Genomic DNA, 24,797 nt, shown 5'->3' with positions numbered 1-24,797 from the left:
CATCTGAGAGAATTTCTCTCTCTTTGTGAGGCTCACCTGGGGATTTTGTTCGATTTCAATTGTAAATTAAATCTCTGGTCTAGGTCACTGAACTCTGGACTTTGATGATGACTGGGAAATTCGAATGTTATTCTATGAATGTGAGAAATTATCATCCTGTGAGATGACCTGAAAAGTATCGACGACAAAGTGGGTGAGAAAGCTATGTTGAGTGTTCAATTGACCGGATTTCTTTTGGGGTCATTGACACTGTGTGAGCATTATGGAATAGTAAATAAAAGCGTATACGCTAAAATGTGTCTACCATTTGCCTTGGGTATTTTGGCTAGGAAATTGCCACTCCTCAAAACCTCAAAAATTCACTCCACAAATTGCTTTGTAAAATTCAAATTCAATTCTCCCCGACATTTTAACTGACGCATGGAATGTTTGTTCCATATAAGAAAAAAGAAGATGCTTGATGCCTGCATATACAACTATGAGGTGTCGAAGGGAGAGGAGGTGAGAATGGAAGAAAGGTAACAGCGGGAGAAAAGCACCGAATATAGGAGAAAGAGTCTCTTAGACAATATTTGACTTGAGCCAATATAGGAAGAAGAGAGAAGCCTAACTATGGGTTTTCGTCGCTTCTTTTTCTCTTCTCTTCAGATGATGTGGGTTGGTAAAAATAAATACCGCACTATTCCCTCGGCGTGGCTCTCACCATATTCTTACTTTCGTATGTGTTTTGTACATTTCATCTCAAAATGCGTAATCTACCTAACTTTTAATACGATCATCCTCTGGTATGTTGTTCTGTAATCTGTATACGATTTTTTTTGACACTATATGCTGAGGTATTGGAGAGAATATGCGCTCGGGCTGCTGATGGCAAGATGTGAAACCAGGTGAAATAATTATGGGTTACAATAGAGGCACATTCCTGTGAGAATACAGGGAATCAATCATAAATTATACTACAAGTTTCTCTATGTTTCTTCACCTTCTACACATGCTAAATATTCTTCCTGCGAAGATGATGGGATTATTTGTGAAATTTTCCATGACAGAATTCCTCAGGAAGAGTGTTTTGATGCAAGAAATCCAAAATATGCTGTTCGTGATGTTATCGTTTCACGTGCTTAAAGAAGAAAAACGGGGAGGAAATAACACGGGTGAAGTGTATGAAATTATGACGTGAAATCATGAGATTTCACAGAAAAAAAAACTTGTCTATTATGAAACTTTTCTCACATATTGGAACTAAGACTGAAATTTTGTCCTTGTCTTGTCTTATCCTGAAATGGCAACAGGTAATGCCTTAATAGTCACAGTCCGTATTGCAGATTCATCGTTGGTAATTGAAATTCTAATTATTACCTACACGGAAATGAATGAGTTATTGTGCAAGATTGCACACGACAAATATATCTGGAGATATGGTAGAGTGAGTAATAAGATTGTGAAGTTGGGTTTGGAGAGGAGGAAAACAATTGTGCATGCATGTCTCTTCTTTTTTCTATAAATACCGTGAGAGGAGAACCTCACTTTGTTGTTCAAAGACATTTTTCAACTGAGAGTGATAAAACATCTTTGGCGGATTGGTAAATGAAATGCTGCAGTGATTAATGGCATTCCTCTTCCTTTTGACTATTCACACCTGCATTCAAGGGTATTAATATGAATTGCAAACAGTCAGGAGAGAGTCTGTAAAAGGGTGCGGATGAGGAGGATCAGACACAATAGCGCAGAGAGACCATGGAAAATCATTGAAGATTCATCAAATTGTGACAAGAGGAGGAAGAAAAGAGGTGGAAAAAAGCTTAGCGCTGCAAATTGAGAAATGAAAAGTTGTACTCTTGTGAGTTTCTCTCTATTTTAAATCGGCTCTTTTTTTTCCTTCAAGCTTCAATATTGTATGTATTGCTTCAATTTGCAAAAAAGCATGTATTATAGAGCTATTGTTGGCTTGAGCATCGCGCGCGCTCATCTGCAAATGTCTGAACACGGCCAGGGAAGTTTGAATGAGAGGAGAAGCAGAGTACCTTCATTGTCGTTGGCATATAAAATCTCAATGAAGGAGTTTGGAACATGAAGAGAATTTTATTGTTCAAGGAGATTTTCCTCATGTTCAATTTTTCATTCATGTCGCACAAAATGCAAATTGATGTTGCTGCAATTCAAGGCTACATTGGTGCATATATATGTACATAAATGTGCAATATGCCAATGGATGAAGAAGAAGAGTTTGTGCAGAAAAATCTCATCACTCCACTGATTCTCAAAGCACACGATGAAGTTGCAATATAAAGGTGAAGACGTGTTTTTTTTACACTCTTTGAAATGTGATATCAAAATATCAACATGAAAGATAATGGCAGTGTTGAAAGACAGCGAGATAAGGAAATCTGGTGCTTTTTTTCATACCTTTTTGCACTTCAAGGTGCTGAACAAACACTTCTATTTATGCGTCTCTTCATAACTTTTCTTCATTTCCACCTTTCAATGATTCTCTGCAACTTGTGTCGAACAGTTATGTATGCATCAATTTGTATGTTTGGAGTGGAAACAAGGAAGACAGAATTTATGCGGTTTTTCCCACTCCTGCAACTGACTCAGTGGGGAATCAATGGTGGCGAAAGGGTTGCAGAAGGGGAGGAAAATCAATAATTCATACAGGCCAGAGTCGTGTAAAATTAGATGGAAATAGATGAGATTTCCTCTCCTCCAATTCCTATTAGCTTTTAATTAAAATCACCCAGTATCGTGTTTCAGCTTCTCACATTGGTTCATATTGTTTATACTGAAATTGAGTTACTGCCGTCGAGATTGATCACGACAATCGCAATATACTTTTATATTTTAGTATATTTTTCAATATTAATCAAATTTTCATGCATGTTTGGATGCAAAATATTTAAATTCGGAATATTTTACACAATAAATCCGAATAAAATTGTGCGACAATAAAGCAATGAATTTGCTTAAATTTATGGTGATTTTGCCTTTAAAGTTCTCCTCAGAAGAGAAGCATGAAATTTGAATTGATAATAATTACAAATGAATTTGCTGATAATTGCTAATTGAAATAGATAGACTGTGAGCTCTTAAGTACATATAGACTAAGAGTATTCGAATTCAATTGAAATGACGACCAATATCAATACCAAAATAATTAACAATATAATGTATCTCATGTTTGTTGTATAATTCAGCAACGATCTGTACCTTTGCCTACCTTCCATTCATGCTTCTTGTGTTTATATGCTCACGTGAAGTTCTCCTTCCACATATAAACATCCAATTTTGAAATTTATTAGCAAAATAAACAGCGCCGTCGAATGTCGATGACTGCGTACAATGGGTTTAATAGGCAAATTCCCTATTAAATTGCAATTATTATTTAGTGCGTGAAATTACCTGAATATTGGATGAATACTTACGGTTGTATCAGGAAGAGATTTTTTTTTTTTTTTTTTAGAGAGAAAGAAGAAGTTTTGCAAAAAATTGCAACTGCTTTTTAACATAACAACGGGGAGTGTTTCCGATCAATAACTCACTGTTTTCTACTCATGTTTTTTTTCTTTTCTTTTCATCTGTAATATTTTATTTTTATCATTATTCTCTTGCTTCTTGTGAAGTGGAATCGAAAAGAATATGTATCAATTAGCTGGCTCTTAATCGTAACTGTGAATATCACTCAGTGTGTTGTAATTAAAAATCATTTGTAATGTGTATGATTTTCATTCCAAAGAGAAGAGTTGAAGATTTTATTTCTTCCATTTTTTTTCTCTGTGGAAAAAAATATGTCGAAATTCTTTGATATTCTGATGTCTGTTGGCTGATGTAAACAAAACATTTTGATCGCATGTCTTTATATGATCTTGGCTGATGGCAGAGAGAGAGAGAGAGAGCCTCGGCAAGGGAGTGTGTAAAATGCCAAAAAGAAGAAAATAATAAGTCTAGAGTGGAACAGGTTTTTCGTATATTTTCTCACAGGCGCTTGAGATGGATTTTGTGAAACCAAGACAAAGGAGAGTTTGAGAATTATATATGATGATGAAAAAAAAATACACAGTGGAGAAAATTCAGGGGCAAAAGAGAGGGAGAGAGAACAAGTTGTGGCGCTCGAATATGATGCCTATGTAGAGAGTGAGAGAGAATTTTATTTCAGTCCTCAATAAATCCAAAACAACATACCCTTCAGTAGCTTCTCTGCTCATGTATGCCATCTTATTGCCACTCTTCGGCAAATGCAAGAGGATTTTTCGGGTACAAGTGCCCATGATGATGGAAAATTGCTCAGGGGCGAATCACAAGAAACGGCACTGAATACATTTGGTTGTTACGGAAACGAGCAATTTCAAAGGAATCTTGTCTTAAGATGATGATTTGAATGTCACAGTTTTATTCTTTATTTAAATCAGGAGTCTTGTGGGTGTCATTCTTTTTTAATTTTCATTGGGATTTTTATTGCGTGCGATAAGAGATATAAATTTTTTTCCTGAGAATAGAGATGAGAGCCTTTTATTTCCTGTGTTCACAAATGCTGTAAATATATTTGTGTAATGATTTATTTCGAAACGTTTAAGTTACACACGTGTGTCTAGGAGGAGAAGATTGCCCAAGATGGTAAAGTGTGAGAAACCCCTCGGAAGAGAGCAATAAAATTGTGTGTCTTTTTCGCGTATCTCTCTTGGGTGATATAGTAAAAGTTGCTCATAGACATTTTCAGTCCTCCAAGTGTCTAGTTTATGGGTTTCACGAGGCAAAATACAAGTATTCTTGTTTATGTTTGAATTCCAGTTATTCAGAACAACAACGCAACAAATTCCAAGCAGTCCAACTTTGAGTATTATATGGAAAATGGGAAAGAGAGCTTTTGTGAAATGTTACTTAATATTGCAAAATTCATTGGGGTCATATTTGTCGATATTATTGCATTTGATCTTGGTTGGCTATTAGAGTTTTTTTCTTCTCTCTCTCTTATTCGCATCAATCACGGTCGAACAAATCAACTCTATTCAATCAGCCACTTGCAGAAATTGTGCTGCGAAGCACACTTGAGACGCTCGGATGGGTCATATAAGAAATGAGAAATAATTAATTGCATCTCTAGAGCTTTTTTTTCACACACAATGTGAACTCATGGATATATATTTTCTTCCATGGGCGCACGTCTTTTCCTCATCTGAGTGAAACTTTGAGGGAAAATGAATTGGATGGGAAAGAAAGACTAAATGTGATTGATTTTCATTTTTCTTCCAACGCAATTATGAAGTTTTCACTTCAATTAGTCCAGCAAAGTAAAATAAAATGGAAATAGAATAAGATGAAAAACCAATTGATGTCTGGCTAACTTCATTTTCACATAATTTTCTGTTGGATATTTGTTGCTTGTGCGGTGTCAATAACACTTGAGTGTAGAAAATGAAAGTTTTGCACTCTCGTGTGTGCGAATGAGTGGTGGCGATTAGGAGGTTCAGCAGAAGACTGTCTCTTCTGTCTCTGGATGGTGGAAAAAAAAAGTCAGGCCAAAAAGATGGAAAAGATGTCCAATTTGATGAACACGATACGGACTTGTAGACGGAGAGGAAACACCTGATATTTAATTAATTTATTCATGCACGAGAGAGAGAGAGACGCCTTTTCATTATGCTCCAAATTGACCGCCGAGCAGTGTTTCTTCGCCGATCTATCAATATTAATGGCATTTTCATGCATGCGGTGTTTTTTTCCGTTAAATCACTCTCATTGATGCAAATTTTCACGAGACCGGATGGCGGAATGAAAGTAAAATTGTATGTAATAAAAGAGATTGGTGGAAAATTGGAATTTCATTTGCTTAGCTATAAGTGGCTCAATGAATTGTAAATTTAATTCTCAAGAGGGTGTGTGTTTCATTGTCGCAGTCGCAGCATGAATAATATTACAATGTGGACGACTTTCCTTGGCCATGAGCCAAAAAGTGTCTTTTCCTCCATTTTCGCCACTTGCAACTGCACTTGAGCTATTCTTTTCCTGGCCCTTCTGACCAAAATAATCTCAATAAGTCGCTAGAAACGATTGGAATTCACTATTTGATTCTAATTTCTGCTGGTAACTTTCCAAGTGGAGGAAAACGTATGCTATTTTTTTCCGTACAAAATGTATGTTTTTCTAACTGAAAAACTGCAAAGTCAGCAGAATCCACGCGCGTAGAGTTAATTTGTGCGCCTTGGCGCTCATCCATTCATAAAGTGAACTCAACCAGGATGGTGAGACATAGGAATTTCTCACCAGTGAACTTCCCACATGCCTCTGCACTGTGGATGGTGTTATTCCCAGTGTGCTAGAAGAGTATAGGATGAAAAGGCAGCATTTCCCGCGCACTTTCTTGGACGCCATCCAAAATATTTTGGGGGTATCTCAATGATAGAGTTTATTTTAATTTAGGAGTTCCTAACATCTCACTCAATCTTGACTTTATTGAATTTTTTCGCCCAGCCTCGAGTGTTGTGTGGATCCAGAAGAAGTGAGAGAGATGGCGATGAGGAGGAGTGTGTGTAATAACAATAAATTTTCCACCCACATGACAATGCATACATCATCTTTATTGAGATTCCTTTTCTTGAATAAATATCCACGCGTTGTGTTTTTAATCTAATTTGTCGCGTGAGAGGCAGAGATTTTGAATTGATATCTGTCGAGAATGATATTTGGGTGTGATTATTTATGTGTTATATGGTGAATTTCTATGCTCACAAATCGTGACACGGCGAAAAAAAAAGAGAATAACCTTATGGAGTCACTTTTGAGAAGAATTCCACACTTAATTTCCATGCCATTTATCATGCACAGTGGTGATCTTTTCCCTCTTTCACTTGGCGATATGAGCGCGTCTTGGCGGAAAAAGAAAGAATTTAGAATTTTTCTTCATGACTGGTGTCATAAATTCCACAAATACTCAAGCAAACAATTTATGATTGCTGTTAATATGGTTGGGTCACGAGGGAGAGGAGATAAAATAAATTATTTATCAAAGATCGCTATTAATTACTGTATTGGGTGTTTGATGTTGCAAATAGACCGTTTCTCCACTCAACAAGGAGAACGATAACGAAAGATACTCATTACATACTCTCTTTTCTTTCCTCTATATTTATCTACTTTGTTCCTCTTATGAAATTCTTATACGCAACTTTACTTGCACAAAATACTAGAAGAAGAAGAAAAAAACTTATGCAAATCGAGAGCCGCGCATAATTAACGCATTTCATTTGCGTGTAACAGTTCAGTGTACAAATAAATACAAAACAAAGTTGAAAATCTTCTCCTTGAGTTTGCAAAACTGAGAGGAAAAATCCCGTAAAAATGTTCAATACAAGTCTCTTGGTGAGATTCGAAATTTTATTTGAAATTTCATAATAGTGGGAATTCTGTGAGACAGTGAGAAAAAAGTTTCTCTGACTATCAATTGAATTTTCTCACTAAATTTGATGATTTTATTATCTTTAACACGTGAGTTCGAAGATGCGTTTATATTATTGTGTTAGGAATATTCTCAGATTTTTATTTTCATGATTGTTTTTGACGCATCTCTGCACTTGATGACTCTGTGCACAGAGAATTCTCTGAAACCATGTGGATTTAAGTGATAGTTTACACGAGATTCTTCCTATATTATTACCGTTTTATGTTACTTAATTGCCTCGCATGTAAAGCAACAAATATTTTTCGTTTATTTTGTTGGTTAAAATTCTTCCATATGTTATGCAAATTGATATTTAATTTTCAGCAATGAAATGCTAATTCAAGTGATTCCTTTAATCATTCAGTACTCAACACAATCCACTTAATTCTGCATAATCTTATTGCATTCTGTACAATTTAATTCCGAGTCAGTATTCATCATGAGGAGATATTAAAGTGGCTTAATGAGGAGAAATATTAAATTCCGCGGATGTGCACATTTCTGGAGTTTTTCACGATCTTTTCACTTCTTCTTTATTCCTCTATAGAGCCAAGGAGTTCTATTAAAATGATGAGAGATGAGTAATGATTAGTCAGTGAAAGGCATGAATTGAGTAAATCATCAATTTAAGCTGTGGCATCTGGTGAAAAACGGCCAACTCTCTTTTGTAATGGTGTGTGCAAGAACACAATTCTCCCTTTCCATTCATTAATTGCACTTGATGGCAAAATGAATGCAATTTGTTTAAAGATGTGCGATACATTTTGTAATAAATTGCTTCTAACCACAATTAAGAGTGACTCTCTGGCACATTTTCAAATGGGATTTGTGGCAAAATGAAGACATTTCATATACATGGGAAATGTGAATCAACAGTTCGTCATGTTTTCACAATATACACATATGAAGATGGATAATCTTCGTGGCTTTTCAGAGTTTCAGAGAGACAGAAGAACTATCTGTGAATCAATTGTGACTTTGTCGAACATTTCAACTGCATTGTATGTACAAAAGGTGGCTTCTCTTCTGGGTTTGTTACAATTATTCCACAAGAGTAATCTTATCCATCATGTTTATCTTGAATTCTTGCTCTAATTTTCCTTCTGTAGCCAATATCTTCCGTGTCCACGAGCCCATTTCAACTTGGAATTCCGAGAGACAGACCGAGAGTGGAGATTGCGAGAGAGTGAGTGAGTTTTCCAGGAGAGCGTATTTGGGGAAATGTTTGCGAAAAGACAGTTTTCTCTCTCTCTTCGCAGCGGGTTTCCATGGTGATCATCAACCATTGAAATTGCAGTGGATAAATCGCGGCTTTTCCACTTCTACAACAGAGGGTTGATGTAAAGGCCTTGCAAATTGACGAGGACAGTTCTATTTCAGAACACTTCCACCCTTCAAATGAGGGCCATTCACCACCATCCCCCACTTTAAAGACTCCTGTGCGGAGCAAGTTGGCTAATTAAGGGAAGATTGATTTAGTTATAATAAGAGAAAATTGATTTTCTCTTCAATGGCACTGTTGTGAGGTATTTAAAAACATTGTAAAATAGCAACTTCCGAGTTTTTCATTTGATTCCCAATGAATGGCAATTTGCGGAAGAAATTTTTCTCTATTATTAATTTCCTCTCATAATAATTGTGCGATATTGAAAGAATCATTTCATTTGGCAAAGTGCCAAGTGAGTAATTGTTGGCGTATCTTTTTATTAGACTTTTTCCACTTCCTCAATATTCTATCTTTGTTATGTTTAACTCTAGATCACAAGTTGGAGAATGTAATTTTTTTTATTTTTATAGATCTATTCATAGAAAAAATCTATATGAAAAAGAGACAGTGAAATTTATCAAATTTATCTAAAAGTCGCACAGTTTCGATGAGAATTGACATGAAGAAGGAAATATTGGTAAAGCACACAAAAGATATCCATATTTATTTACGTCTCCAGTGACCTATAATTTGGACTTCCGCTTCTCCTATCTTATCTAATTGGTGCATTCTGAATTTTTCAACTCTGCTTGTGACTTGTATTCGGTATTTCTGGGCACAAATTCTCGATGGAATCTCCAAACACTCCACCCGTGATAAGTGACCTGTACATAATGGCAATTCAATCGACCCACTTCGCCTCTTTTTTGTGGCCAATGAACATGTTGTGGGAGAGAAATACGGAGGTTGTCCTCAAATTCCCAACATTCTCCCATCCCCTCCTGAATTGTGCTCTGGTTCTGTGAAATTCAGGTGGGAAAATAGTGGCGAATTCCCGCCTGACTGGAGCATTTTATGCTCATTGGCACAATTGGTTGACTTTTCTTGTATTTGCTGCGTGTGCCAATATTTAAACATATCGTCACAATTATATATTGGCATGTAAATAATGTGGGGTGCTTAGAGAGAGAGAGAGAGAATTGTGTGTACGAATGGTGATTTGAGGTGTGAGTCAATAGCAATCAATTACATGTAAATGTGGCTTATAAAATTGCACAGAGTGAGTGTGAGTGAAGTGGAGATGTGATTTGTGGACAACATCGGTGTTTTGTTACTCCTTTGGTTGATTGCAAATTGCATAATGGGGTTTATTTGACGCGACCCACGATTTTGTGTGAATATATTCTTCATCGTTTGAATTTTAAATTTCTGATACTAATAATCACATTGTAGAGATGCAATTATTATTGCTTTTCTCCATGCTGTATAGTGAAAAGAACATATCCATGGCATCTTTTTCCATTACTGCTGTTTTGAATATAATGGAAAATGGGGAAACATTGGTGCCGACTATGAGAATTTTCCCATGCTGTTAGGGGGGAAAGTATGAGAACAATTTTGACCATTTCGCGCGAGTTCTTCACCAAACAAACTGACTATATAGATACAGTCATCCTCATGCTCTCATGAGAAGGCGTAACAAACACCGAAATGTGTATTACATTTCCAATGTAGGAGGCGCGCAAAGGGAGTGAAATATGAAGCAAAATACGTACTTTGAAGACGATGAATGAAGTCGTAAAAGTTTTTAAGTGAAAAATTCCATCGAATGGGAAGTTGGGTGGATATATATGATGGGAAAAAATCTATGCGCGAGAATAAGAAAGTTGAGAGTCGTAAATAAAAATGGTTCATGTACGGTTTTTTCTTTCTTTCTTTCTTACTTGTCTGCATATTTGATCACCTTTTGCAATTGAAGCGCACTTTAATTCCTATATTTTCACTCTATGATTTATTCGATGTGAAAGAGATATGATTTCTTGCACAATTGTATGATCTGTGATGCCCTCTGGGCGTGTGCGGAAAATAAGTTGGGAAAAATTGCGTGTATCATTGCACTTTTGAGTGATGTGAATTTTTTTTTTCGATACTCATTCAACAGTTCTGTCTCTCAAATATCTCATGCTATACAATTCCAGTCGGTTTTATGTATACAATTGGGATGTTTGAGGGGGAGAAATAAGGAGGATTTCCATCAGTTTCCTTCCATGGAATTCCACCATCAGTGTTTGCATGTGTATCAAAATGTTGAATTTAAAATTAATGACAATTGATTTTCATCTCTTGTGCTCAATATGTACATATATTCGAGGGTTTTTGCTGCTTGTAAATAAGCAATGAGAAATTCCTCTGGCAATAATTTCCGATGGTTATGGATGGATTGGAGGCAAACAAGAGGAGATTGATTCAAATGGAGAGAGAGACAGCTGCTTCTGGAGTGGCACATCTCACTTTGGTATGAGTTAAATGGTGCATGAAATGCTTCTGTATTAGTCCATTGTTATCCGAAAAACCATTCAATCTCACGCAATAATCTTGGAAATGAAATAAATTTCATGAACTTGACGATTTATGAATGGAGATAAATTCATAATGGTTCAAGCAAATTTGACACAGTGCCAATATTCCAACTTCAATCATAACAAATTGTTCTGCACACTCTGTGCGAACTTTTCCTCATACTTTGGCCTCTGCGGGCCAAAGTGAGATACAGAGTCATTGGCGGAGAGAGTGAGAGGGAGAAGGTGAGTGAAGAGGTGGCGAAAAAGCTATTTTCTCCCACATTATGAACACTGATGCCTCGCATTTTCCTCCATTGGCTTCTTGTACCTATTTTGCTTCTCTCAATTGTCTCTTGTCATCGTGGCAAAGTGTCCCCCGAATGAGGAGGGTGGAATCTGTTGCTTCGCATAAGCAGGCAGATGGAAATTGAGCTGAAGACAGGAAATTAAGGCGAACTGTGTAAATGTTTGAAGGATTTGAGATTGAGCTGGATGGTGGAATTTGGGTGTTGCTGAAAGTCAGTCCTCGGCGGTGTTGTCAAAGAGAGCTTTTGGAATGCATAATACAAGTGGATGGCTAAATGATTCATATGTTTGATATGCGCTTTTTTGTCTCCTTTTCGCGATAGTAATCGATATAGTAGCCACTCGGTGGATATTTCTGGTCGACACGGAAAGTGTGATATTTTAGTAACATCGCGGTGGAGATTTCATCTATATACACAATTCACTTCTTCCCATCCGAGACGAGCTGTGGCTGCTGCTGGGTTTTGTTTGTAAAATGCTGGTTGGCTATCTTGTATATTGAATTGATGATTCGGGTGTGTGTTTCTCTCTCCTACTTGGCTTCTTTCTACAATATGTGTAACATAAATAATCGGATGACCATGAAAAATGACATTGGTGCCGCTGATGATGGCCTAGTCATTATTTATAACTGGAAAATGTTTCTCTATATAAAATGCCTCGCGGAGCGCATCTAAAATAACAATAAAACATCTCAGTAGATTGACTCTATCTTGTGAATGCTGTACAATGAAGGTGCGCCTCGTGTTCGTCGCATTATCCCGCGCGCGCGGAGACCTTCAATGGGCGCCTCTAATAGGGTGGTGAGATTGGTACAGAAATAGCATCGAGAAAGTGTGTGAGAGAGGGAAAGAGAGAATTTAAATTAATTATTTGGCATTTGACTTTCTTCGCGGGAAGTCAAGAGCAAGAACTCTGGCGAAGGTTTGCAAAAATAGATCAAAATCTCACTTTTACGACACATACGCACAATATGGGCGCTTCCATGTTCCAATTTGTGCGGAAAATGACCAGCCAAATAAGGTGATAATCATTTTTTGGTTAAAAGCTCAAATTGCTGAGAAGAAAAGAGGCGATAATAAAAAGATGGGATTTTATTCTTAGGCTTTTTAGCACGGAAATTTCGTCGAAAATGAACAGAGAGCTTTTATATATCCGAGTTTTACGTGTTTTACTTGTTCTTGTGAAATTTTTTCCCGGTCCCCTTTTTACGTGAATTACACTGAGATTAATAATTTAAATCAATTTTCGCAAGTGCACGGAAGAAAATGTATATTGAGTACAAAAAAGTTACACATTCCTCAAGAATCCCTTTTGCTGGAGGATAACATTCCTCAGGAATGGCTAAAGTCAAGAAGAGGTGAAGTTCCCATTTCAGTATCCGACATATCATGCTTGACAAGTTCCTAGAAGTGGAAAAAAAATCAATGCAATGTCATCACTTTTCTCCTTATATCAATATTGATTTAGCAGCTAAATGGCTACTCAGGATTTTCTTCCTGTCTTGTGCGGAAAATCCTCCCTAAAGTTCCCATTAAAAGGCTTTGGAGAGGTGAATTGTTCGCCTTTTTTTTGAATGTGCGTTACTCATGTTTTATGTGAAAATTTGAACAATTTTGCCTCTCTTTTTCAATTCATATTCGTCTCTCATGGAGAGTGTATTTAAAGCTATGACCATTTAAAACATATATATAAGCTTTTATTGCAGAAATTCCGCTGATGTTGTATATAACACTGTGCAATCCAGTTCAATAGACAATAAAGACAACCATTTTACTACAGATACTGTTAGGCCACTGAAAGAGAACGGAAAGATTCTACTTTTGTTGTTGTATGTCAATAATTTCTCGAATCATTGGCCATTGAAATTGACCGCTTTGAGTCACGATTTGGAGGCAATATTTTGTTTATATTGTCTATCTGGTTAATTAATTAAGGTGACACATGGGAATTGACAGTGAAGGCAATATATAATTGATTTTCTTTGCGTGACTCAAAGTGAAAAATCGGACAAACGTGTGGGTGGAGTTCGACGTGGAGGAGTTCTGTTGGTATTGACTTGGTACAAAGTGCTCAAGAATACATCAACTGCAAAAGTGCATTTCACATTTCACCCCCAAAGGCGCAGCAGAAGAGCCACGACTTCCGAAGTGAGAAGTGAATGTGTGATGTTGAGGGTGTTTGTATGGTGAATGTGACCACCATTAGAAGATTGAGGAAATTGTCAATTTGCGAATTTGTAATATTTTAAGGGGAAAGAGGATCTATAGAATCTCTGAGAGATGTGTCAATCAATTTCCATTTGAATATTATCAGTCGCAATTCGATAACTTCTTCTGTGCTGCATTTTTATGGAAAGATTTTTGTGAAATTCCCTTCGAATGTATTGTGACGGTGTTTATATTTCCTACCGGAAATCTATATGGAGAATTTGAAGCATGTCATACCTTCATATGAAAAACGAGTGTACGTTTTTTTGTGACTTTCTCCCTTCTTTATTCCTCCCATGCGTCTCACAATTTCTCCATATTTTTCTCACTCAATGAAAATTTATCGTTGAAGAGGAAAATTCGTGAAGACGTGAAGAATTTCCAGTGATATATATTTTCCTATAGCTCACTCGTGAGTTGAGGGTGATTTTCCCCAAATTTTTACTGGTTGTGGTGAAAGACTTTTGTGCAAGCAAATTGGTGGTTTAACGAAGTTGAGAATCGAAGGGGTTGGTAAATTATCTACAATCATTACCAAGACGGTTAGCTAATCATTTTCTCTGTCTAAAAATTAATTCTCCTCTTCGAAAGTCTATTAAGCAGATTTTTCGAGGGGATGAAAAGAATTGAAAGCAATTATCTCTAATACATTAGGGTTATCCTGGCTATTTGTGGAGAGTTTTCTTCACCGTCTGCGAAGGTGAAACCCTTGAAATTAGATTAAATTTAACTCTTGACAGAGTTTTTCATAGTATCCTCATAAAAGTGTCACGAAACAGACAAAATAATGTTGTTGGTCTTTCACACAACATTTTTTAAACGTCCCTTTGCAACCCTTGTTTATTTTTGATGCCTCTGAAATTATTATTATTTTGTGCTGACAGAAATTTAATGAATTTACCCTTGGCTTAAAGACACTAATGGATATAGTAAATTTTTAATATACACATCATTATTGTTGAAATACTGCAAGATTTATTATTCAACATTATCCCAGTGTAATGCATAATGATTCTTCTCATTAATTATTTTTCTTCTCGTCTTTTTTCTGTCTCTTTACAGCGAAAAAACAACACAACGGCGCTGCACTGCGTACAAATAGTTTAGGTTCCGGAACTAGGACACCGCCGATTGAGCGAAAGAGCAAATTTAGTGCATTCGGACGATTTTTCAAACCATGGAAGTGGCGACGAAAAAAGAAGAGTGAAAAATTTGAAGCTACATCGAAATGTGAGTTGAAATTGGATGATAAAATGCCTCATATTTGTATAATGGTTGTGTGTGAAGAGAAGGATGTGAGAGAGATTCATTTTCCCGTTGTAATTGTATTAGATTTCCGAGGGCGATTGCCTTAAGCGAGTGCACTCGCGAGCCACAGCGATGATCATCATTTATTTAGCCAGAAAATTGCAATTTGTCGCGAAGTTATTAATTTTTCAATCATATCACTCACGCGATGTCTTATCATTTACATTCCCACACACCACAAACTAGTTTCTGATGTTACATATTTTCCACCAAGAAGATGGTTTGTAATTGAATTTCACTTAGTCTAATAACATTTTCACCAGGGATTTGAGCCAGAAGTAAAGTGTGAAAATTTAACAGAAGGGGTTGAAGTCAATGTGTCATTGCCAGTTAATAGAAACTTGCCTCCATGGGTGGTCTATTTATTAGGTGTGTTTTCTCCAGATACTAATGGATCTCACTCTGTTCACCTCAAAAGTGGATCATGTAGAACACCACTTAACATCACAGCAGTTTCTCAAGTGTATTTTCCACCGTTTAATGCCATCCAGTGTGGGTCTTTGAATAGACTGTGTGGTTTATCACTTGAAAAAGAGGAACACTAATTTTCTCCCGGTTGAGAAGAAGTGAAATTATTGGCTTCGGGATAATATCTGGAGATAACAGAGCATTTATTAATATTGAAAAGAGGCGGACAAAATGATCTTTAGTGGGTGTGTGTAATAGATGAAACCGCAGCAAATTAATATGCTCTTGGTGATATTTTATACATGAGATTCTCAACAGACAACAGAGAAGAAGAATACTCGTGAAATTAATTTGCAAGAGGAAAATCTTCAGCTATACAAAAAGTGCACGTTGTTTTCTCAGGTTGAATTCTTTGAGAGATTCTCACCTGCTAATAATACGTGGGGAAAATGTTTTTTTTTGCCATTTGTCAGTAATTCTTTGTCATCGTGAGGTTTTTTATTCTTTCTTCATGTCATTCTGAGAATTTTATTTTGTCTCATTTGACTAAACGGAATGTGTCTGATGTAATAAATGGTTCTCTCGTGTCCCACCTTGGAAGGGATGCCAAAAAGGGACACGATTTGAATTTACATTGCAAATTGTGCGGTTTTAATTCAGCAAATGCATCAATGAAATTCATAAATTCAGCTTCATAAGCATTTGGAATGTTGATTAATGCAAAGTTTATTATGGCTTTATGACTCGTAATATCAATATTTAATAAGAGCATGTTTCACTGGGTAAACGTTATCAGATTGTTTGCATGCTCGACACCTTTGTCAAAATACCCCCGTGAATGTTTTGTGTATTTTTCAAATTACTCTCAATTTCAGTTTTATATTAAATCACAATTTTATTTCAACAAATTTTGATGATTTTTTGGAAAAAAAATTTACTTAAGCGAGAAGAATTATCTTTTCTGCGTGTATTATTTGCTCATTAACATCACCATTAAAATGATTGGAGAAACGTGAAATTAAGTGGGATGATGAGGTCAGGGTATTATTCACAATGCTTTTGGACTTTTGCGCCATACAAAAGCTACAGACTTTATTGCTTCTCTCCGCGAATGATGATCATTTTTCGCTATATAATTCAGTGACATTGACATTTTTTTCTCTTCACTTTGGCAAATTTTGCCTCTAACGCGCGCATCTCTGACGTGACGAGAGCGACGAATGTACAAACTTGGAGTCTTTATTCACATTTTTGCTACATCAATATTATCTGAGTAATTGCAGTTTTCTCGCAAGCATTAGTTTGATTGCAAGTCTGAAGAGCAATTTAAATTCCTTGAATGTGAAGACGCTGAATTAATTCAATATTCTTCTGATTGTGTGTTTTATTTATTCTTTTGCCAATGAGTCATTAAAATATCTCATGGATCGTGTATTTCACAATATATGTAACATATAATGTTGTGTGTGTGGCAATTGCTTTTAAATATCATCTATCTAATCGTGAATCGATGTTGGGATGGAAGTTAAGGAGGAAATAATGATTTATATGTTGTCAAAGTGATAATTAATTGCAAGAGAAGTTGCTGAAAAGCACCGAATGAGGCTAAGAACTTGAACGAAGAAGAAGAAATTGGAAATATTACTGAATTGACTTGAATTACAAATTGGTGTGAATGCGAATTACAAGTTAAACAACAAAATGTTTTATTCTTTCCTCTGTGCACTGATTCTTCTTTCTTAAACACAATTCACTTTATTTAATTTTCTTTCAGATGTATTTTTTTTTTACTGGTATCTAATTTGTGCCACTTCTTGTGGCGCTCTGTTTTTTTTTGTTCTTTTTTCTCCTTTATAGCACTAGAGAGAAAAATTTCTGTCCGTGCCAATCGTGAAGAATTAGTTCAAAAGGGAATTCTTTTGCCGGATTCGCCAATTTCAACAATTCCAGAGTCAGGTAGAGAGACATATCAATCCACTCTTGCTCCACACGTGGGTGTGGAGAGATGCTTTTAGGTTTAGTGCGGAGGGGGAGGAAAGAATTGAGGCTGTTTGGGGTCAAGAGAGCTTTTGCCTACGAACATTTGTAGCATATTTGTCACTAACATCTCCATAAGAGCTTGTAATTAATTTTTCTCTCTGCACTATCTTCATTGCCTAACATTAATTGTCCTAATTAACTCATGGGCTGGTACATTTTTCGCCATCGTCAGCCAACCCATTCACTGTATTCGTGCGCTGATGTGTGATATGGAGTCTAGACGATTTGAGACTTATAGCCATTAATTGTCTGTCTCTATTTTTGGGTGTAGTTCATATTTAAAGATGTGGCAAAATGATATATAAATTACAGACTTGTCACATTGCTATTTATGTCCCCAACATTCTCACCATGAATTTTGGGTATGATATTGCTTTGTAGGAAAGTATGACGGAAATGCTTGTTTATGCATTTTATGTGGAGAATTTTGAAATTTCTTCCTGTGTGATTTTTGAAATTTTGAGTGACATAGAAAATATTTTGGCTGTTTGAAGTGTGTTGAAAAGTTTTCTTGTGTAGTTTTGCATGACGAAACTTTCCACTAGTTTTGTGTATAAGTTTTGCAAATGTTACTTCAATTAGCAAAGTTTGTTGGTGTTTTGTGTAGTTTAAAGCTTGTTTTGAGTCTGGCTTTGCGGAATTAATGAAAAATCATAATATTTTAAACACTCTAGCATGATTTCCGACTCTTAAATCACTGGATTTATAACTAATAGACTCGTAATAGATCCATTTATCATGTATTAATGGTAATGCTGAGCTTTTAAAGTGTCTGCATAAAATTGTGTTGAATAATATTTCTAGTCACAGATGTTGAAATGCATGTTAAATTGTGTGTTTTTGTATGAATCATTTATAAATTTGTGATTTTCAATAAACGCTAAAATTATATGTAGTAAAAATGCAGCATCTAAAATACAAATAAAATATATTTTTTTTCGTTATGCGATTTATAATCATATTTTTTTCATATTATGATGTCGTGCGAAAGTCATTATTATTCTGTATATTTTGTGATTACACAATTTTATTTTCTTATTTAAATGCCTCAATTAATGCGGTAGTTTTTTTCCCCCAGTGAGTAAATTATATGCCTTTATAGCTTTATTTTTACGGATGTTCACACTGTTAATCTGATAGTTTTCATCACGTTGGGATTATATTCTATTTATACTATGCATTTTGCATCCGGTCTAATTTTCCCCTCTGTTCAATCATCGATGAGTAACTGTACAAGATTGCTTCACTTTGCCATTAATAGTGACAATTGCAGAGTGCGAGAGATCAATTAGTGTTGTGGGAAGTGTATTCTTCTCTGGAATTGAGGCGCACAAAAGCGCGGCAGGATTGTGGAGCTTTGTCGAGGGTCGCGCGCACTTCTTGTAGCTTAGATTTGGTGGTAGTTCTGGTGGTGGATGTATTGGATGACGACGAGTGTGCCTGAGATTCTCTGGTCTTGAGCATTTACTGACGGAATGTTTGCTTTTCGACAAAATATTTCAGGTGACGATTCGTCCCTCTACAGTCCATCTCCCAACGGTACAAACAATGCCGTCCTCACGAGTCCGACCAATCCAAACAATCAGTCACTGCTATCGCAGAACCACAACAATAATCACAACAACAACTCCAGCACGGTGTCGATGTCTTCGGGGCATGTGCCTTCGTCGCAGTCAGCACAGCAGATTGGCGGCAGCCACTTATCGGCGGGAATTGCGGCTCTCATGGCGGGCAGCGGAACCGGCGGCAGTCACGTTGCGCACTCACAGTCGGCGCATCAGCTGGGCCTCCAACCAGCGGCGCCACTGACACCTATGGCGCAACACCAGCAGGCGCTCCATCAGCAGCTGCAGCAGCATTTCGCCAATAACAACCTCGGTGAGTGTCCTGAGCGATGCTCTCCTTTGCCATGCAATGTTGTCCTTCAGTGGCGGGGATACTCTTTTAGCCTATTTCTCACGTTGGGACTTTATGTGTCTGCCTTCGTTTTATTTCATCCCCACACACGATGTTTGCCCGAAGAAAGGCATTCACGGGTTTTACGACAATTTGATCCCGTGGAAATGACTTTACACAGGGTGTATTCGCTCTCATAGTTCAATATAGATTACCCCAACATTCAGGGTGATATTCGCAAAACATACACACACAGAAAAGACACTGTAGAAAAGTTCGTGAACAATATTTTACAAGAAAATTGCCTTTCTTTGTCACTCCTCATGGGAAAAGAAAAGCGGAACGGAACGAGAGAGAGAAACGAACGAGAGGAAAATAGGAAAAATAATGGTCAGAGTACTTTTGCACTCGCGCAAAGATAAACACTCACTAATATTTCACACAACATTTTAATGGTTGGATAGCTCCTGTTTGTTTCAAGGATGCACTCGAGAAAATTGCCAATTATCACATAATTTTTAATTATGACTGACACGTGATGCGAAGTGCTTGGGTGAGAAGAGAAAAATTAAACTCTGAAGTGCATTAAGAATATTTTCTTTGCTTCCACGCCTTCTTCTGGTGTATTTTTTTTCCTTCTTTATTGTTATTGAATTGTCGCTCAGGATAAATTGAATGTTGAGATGCTATGGGGTGGATTTAGTACTCAATACACACTCACTTTTATGTTGATGGTGAAAACGTTTTTCCAATGTAAATTTTTCCCACTTGCATTTAAGATGATGATAATCGTTCAGGCAGATCAATTTTCCGGCGCTTCTCATGTGCTGACGATGAAAAGTCGTGAAACTTACTAATGATAATGCTTGACTCCTTTTTTATATCTCTCTGGTGATTTCTTTTTTTTTAATGCCGCAAAAGTTGGGAAGGAGAGAAATGACATTCGTGCATTGTTCCTTGTGTCAACATCAGTGTAAAAGAATTCTGTGGAAAAGTCGATAAAAGTCTTTTGCGTGTGTGTTTTTTTTTTTAAGTCAGACAATCCCTTGTTTGTATTGTTCTCTAGCGAGAGAGAGAAAAGAAATTTCTATCAAAAGGATCTCAATGCAAAGGCATACATAGAATACTGTGTGTCCAGAGTTTGATGGCTTGTCCTTAAATTGTGATTTAACACATCGATTTTCTCCGGAAAATGGGTGTGTGTGTTCTTGTTGAATCCAATCTACGTGAGGGGGAAAAGTTTCCAGAAAAAGGGGTGAAAATGGTAGCTGAAATTGTCATTTGAAAGTCTCAGGAAAATCTAATAATCATTTTGTGTATTTATCCAGGCTTTGTTTCTGCTTCTTGCAGATTGTTTTGCTATTGTGGAAAATACAACTTAATGCAGTTGGTAATTCTGAGTAAGACATAAGTGAAAACTAAGCAGTTTAGATGTTAGCACGACATCCTGAACAGACTGCCTATTCCCATGATGGCATAGACAATGGGTGATATTTTGTCTCTTCACCACTATCTTTCATACACTCTCGCATCACAATATAAATTGCCTATTTTCTCACTCTCTTCTGCTTCGTATCGTCGTCTATGTCCAAAGTATTTCTTCTCCCGATACGCATTGTATAAATATTTCTTGGAGCAACACTGGGGGCGAGCGTGAGTTGGAGACTGAAATTAGGGGGGTTGACTTTGTGATGTTCCTCTATGGCTTTCACCACCACCAACCGCCGCCTCTCCCTTTTCGCAATAGTGCGGCCAAAAAGGCTGCGAGCAAAAAGAGATGATCCTCTCCCAGGCCTCAGAGACTCTCATTCAATGTCTCGTACATGACAATGAGGCTCCCCATATCATCTGTCCCACATTCTGTGTTTGTGTGTGTGTTTGGGGGAAAAATTGCTATATGTATTCCAATTGTAACATAAGGAGGTTTCTTCTCTAATTTCATCTTCTTGTGGATGAGGACTTTCGGGGGGATTGGAATGAGGAATGACAAAATGGGAGTTTATCTTAAACAAATTGAATATGTTTCTCTCCGTCTTTTCGTCTTAAGAGCAATTGAGTTTTTTTTCACTTCTTTCCCCTGGACTCGCATACGCAATTGAGTTGTTTAGCAGCATTTCATTTTTTTCATCTTCCTCGCTCTGTGTGTTAAATTACTTTACACATTGCGAAAATCTCTTCAATTTGAAGGATTTCAAGTGTGTTGGTTTGCATATGAATTTTGTGCACTGCGAGGAAAATGTGGCGTTTCTCATTTCTCTGAACTGAAAAGTATTCCTCTTTTTTCTATGTGTGTTCACCCAGAGAGTTTCTCATGGGAAAATGGGGCGAAGAGGAAAAAGTGTGGATTAAGGTTGATGTACTCTTTGCCACACAGACTATCATTAAAGTTTCATGTGTGATATTTTCAGTAGTGCATTATAAAGTTCTTGCAAAAGCACAAATTAGTCTTTAGGGAAATGCTTGGGTGGAGGAAAACGTTGGAATGATTGTGGAAAACATACAATTCTGTATATAGGCGCTTGTATCAAAGTTGCAGACTGTTATTTCTCTTATATGCGTCACCTTTTCATTTAAGGAATGTTTGTGAAGCTCTTCACAACTATTCTTGACTAAATATTGTCATGACTTTGAGAAAATTGCCTCAACTGTTTTCTGCTTCCTCAAATGCTCCTTTCAAAATGAAGAACGCACACATTTCTGGACCATAAATTCAATTATCGCTAATTGCGTCTCGTCAATACACATTAGACACTCTTGACAGAGTTTTGAATTCTAATTTAAATCTGAGGCGATTGATTGTTGCTTGAAACGCAGTGAATGACTGAAACACTTAAAGTGTATATGACGAATTGAATTTGAAATTCCAATTATTTCCTCACAATCTATTGTTCTCTATGATCTTTTATGCCATTGTATCCTGGGTGGTGTCATATCTTTGCCGGTGGAATTTTGACATTATTACTGGTCTCCGTCTGCTTTCCATTTCCCTCTTTTGGCGCGAAGGGAGGTCAAGTGCCAATAAATAGATGGAATTTGACACAGAACGCTTACCTCGAGAGTGAAGGAATTTTAATGAGTCCAATAAATTTTGAACATATCTCTCCTCAACCTTTCCGCTCCACTGAATATTCAATATTCTTCCCCAACCAATTCGTCTTCAATTGTACTCATTGCAGCTTTTTTTCCTCTCATTTCAGGTGAGTGACCTATTTGTCTTACACCCCACGAGCGGGTGGGAAAATTGATCGTGATTGGGGCAGAAAAGTTGGGGTGCGAAGAGGCGGAAAGTGATAAGAGAGGTAAAAGAGCGGGGAATGTGTTCGTTAAATTGCAGCAATAACTTTGCTTTTGAGAATTTTCCGTTCATCCTCAACTTGGGAAGTTGGCAAAGAGCGAGAGAGAGAGAGCGAGAAAGGGGAAGGAATATCATGGGGATATGAATGCCTTGCAAAATTCTCTTCAGACTAAGACGTCTCAATGGAATTTCACACAATTTCTCAATTAATTCTCTCAATGTCACAAAGGGTTTCTTCTTCCCAGGGATGTTCTGTGTGTGTGATTTTTCTCTCTTTTTTCCCTCCATCCCGCGAAGACACATCAAAGCAACTCACTTCCGTGGATGGAAAAATGAATGTAAATATTGCTAAATTGTCTGGCTGGGAATTTCGGAGACCTTTTTCCACCTCCTCTCGTTGCCTCCCGGTTCTGTTTTTTTTTTTTTGGTGAATTCTGTGAGTCAGAACAACAAGCGTATCAGTGACTTTTACTCGTCGACGACTATACGCCGACGTCGTCTTTGTCACCAGAGTATATCAACACTGTAGATGAAGGATAAATATTGAATTGATGAGAAAAATTCTGCACATACTTTAAGACGGGAAGTTGTGAATTTTTCTACAGTGAGTAAAGAAGACAAGAAAATAGTTGAAAAATCTATCAAAGTGAAGCAAATATCTCTTGGTTCCGTGTACAGAAATGCCTCTATTCATCCATGGAAGGATTTCTAGGAATATGTAGAATCTTTGCAATTTCAATTACGCAAGAATTCATCTTTAATCCCTGCTCAAGAAAATGGAAATGCGGTTTTCAGTCTGGCAAATGTGGCTGTGTGTGAGTGCGAAGTGGGGAGTGTGGTTGTGCCAGCTAGCCGACAGGGGGGTTGTTCACAGGGTGAACGGAAGCAGGGTAGTGAGAAAAGGGCGAAAAACAGAAGGTGGCATCGCAATGCGCATGACCAGCAGTCGTTTTGTGTGTTTCTGGCGTGAGTGAAAAATGTTGTATTTAGTATAAAAGTTTGTTGTACACACATTTGCCCACACTGTGTGATATTGCTTGTGCATAGAAGCCATCAAAGTCGGTATATTTCTCACCTATCGATAACGAAATATCGGTACATTTGCCATCCTGTGTCTGTGTTCCGGTGTTGGGAGATGATTTCTCTCCTCTTTTGTGGAAATAATAATAAAAGTTCTGATTACTCTGCCATGACTGTGGGTGAAATAGACGCTCATTTTTTTCCCTTGGTGACTTCAGCAATTTGTGAGGGGTGATATACTAATTATGAGTGTGGAACTGGTAGTTTTCGCGTACGATGTCAGCGCAGAAAACTGCGTTGGAGCGGCCTGTGTGTCTGTGTGGAATCGAGGGGGAGTGTAATATTGAAGAGTGCACGACTTTTCGGGTGGAAGCAGCTCACTGGTTGCCAGTGTAGGTCAGTAAGGCTCGCGTCGTATCCAAGATTGGTGCTCCGTCTAATTTTCACGGTGATAAAGTGCGCGGTCTAGCATTTCCTTCAGTTCTCTCACACCCACAAAAGCGCGCCCCTCTTTCTCTCCCTCTGGTTGCACCATTGGCGAAAGTTTTCATGCGAAAGTTTCAATTTTGAATGAATTCCACGGAATACCAATCACTTTGTGCCCGTGAATGTGAGACTCCTTGCTTGAATACCCACAGAAGGGAGTGAATGTTCCACAGGATAATAGACGAGGCAGAGAAGATGGTGCATTCAATTACTTTATGGCCTGTCTTTTGGCATACTTTGTGTTCTCTCTACTTGCTGCTAAAACCCTGTGAAGATTTATAACGTTCAATTTGCAGTGCAACTGGAAAATATGTCTAATCCATCGATTCTCTCACTTGAGGTATTTTCAGTCAAGAGGAAACTCTAGTGCCTTACCCTTCGACATGGTTAATTGATTTGTTTTCCGTGCTAGCGGTGCTGACTTAATTTCTCAGGGGCTGTGAAGTAAACCCCTTCAGGCTATGCCTCATTTGCATCCACTTTAATATGCCATATTTGAAGAAGGAAGTTTGCAAAATTTCATATTGAACTAATGAGGGTGAAAAAGGGAAGGTCCTCTTTCTTACATGCCATATGTTTTCTTATTTATCTGCCAAGTTTCGGCATCATATAATTACCTTGACAGAGG

At 37.3% G+C, this 24,797-nt stretch overlaps 1 protein-coding gene across 6 annotated transcripts in view; it reads left to right on the top strand.

The window, feature by feature from the left end:
* The window catches only part of LOC132261028 (phosphatase and actin regulator 2), a 72,894-nt gene that overhangs the window by 19,076 nt on the left and 29,021 nt on the right, over positions 1-24,797 (top strand). For 5 of the 6 annotated variants that reach the window (XM_059759527.1, XM_059759525.1, XM_059759524.1 and 2 more), the window contains exons 3-5: positions 14,779-14,946; positions 17,290-17,388; positions 18,976-19,350. In XM_059759527.1, coding sequence (XP_059615510.1) covers positions 14,779-14,946; positions 17,290-17,388; positions 18,976-19,350 — 642 coding nt within the window. The remainder of the gene's footprint in view (positions 1-14,778; positions 14,947-17,289; positions 17,389-18,975; positions 19,351-24,797) is intronic. The other variant, XM_059759526.1, reaches the window with a different exon arrangement.

This window comes from Phlebotomus argentipes, unplaced genomic scaffold (genome assembly GCF_947086385.1).
Source record: "Phlebotomus argentipes unplaced genomic scaffold, Phlebotomus argentipes genome assembly scaffold_18, whole genome shotgun sequence".
NCBI lineage: Eukaryota > Metazoa > Arthropoda > Insecta > Diptera > Psychodidae > Phlebotomus > Phlebotomus argentipes.
This window is presented reverse-complemented; position numbering and strand designations above follow the sequence as displayed.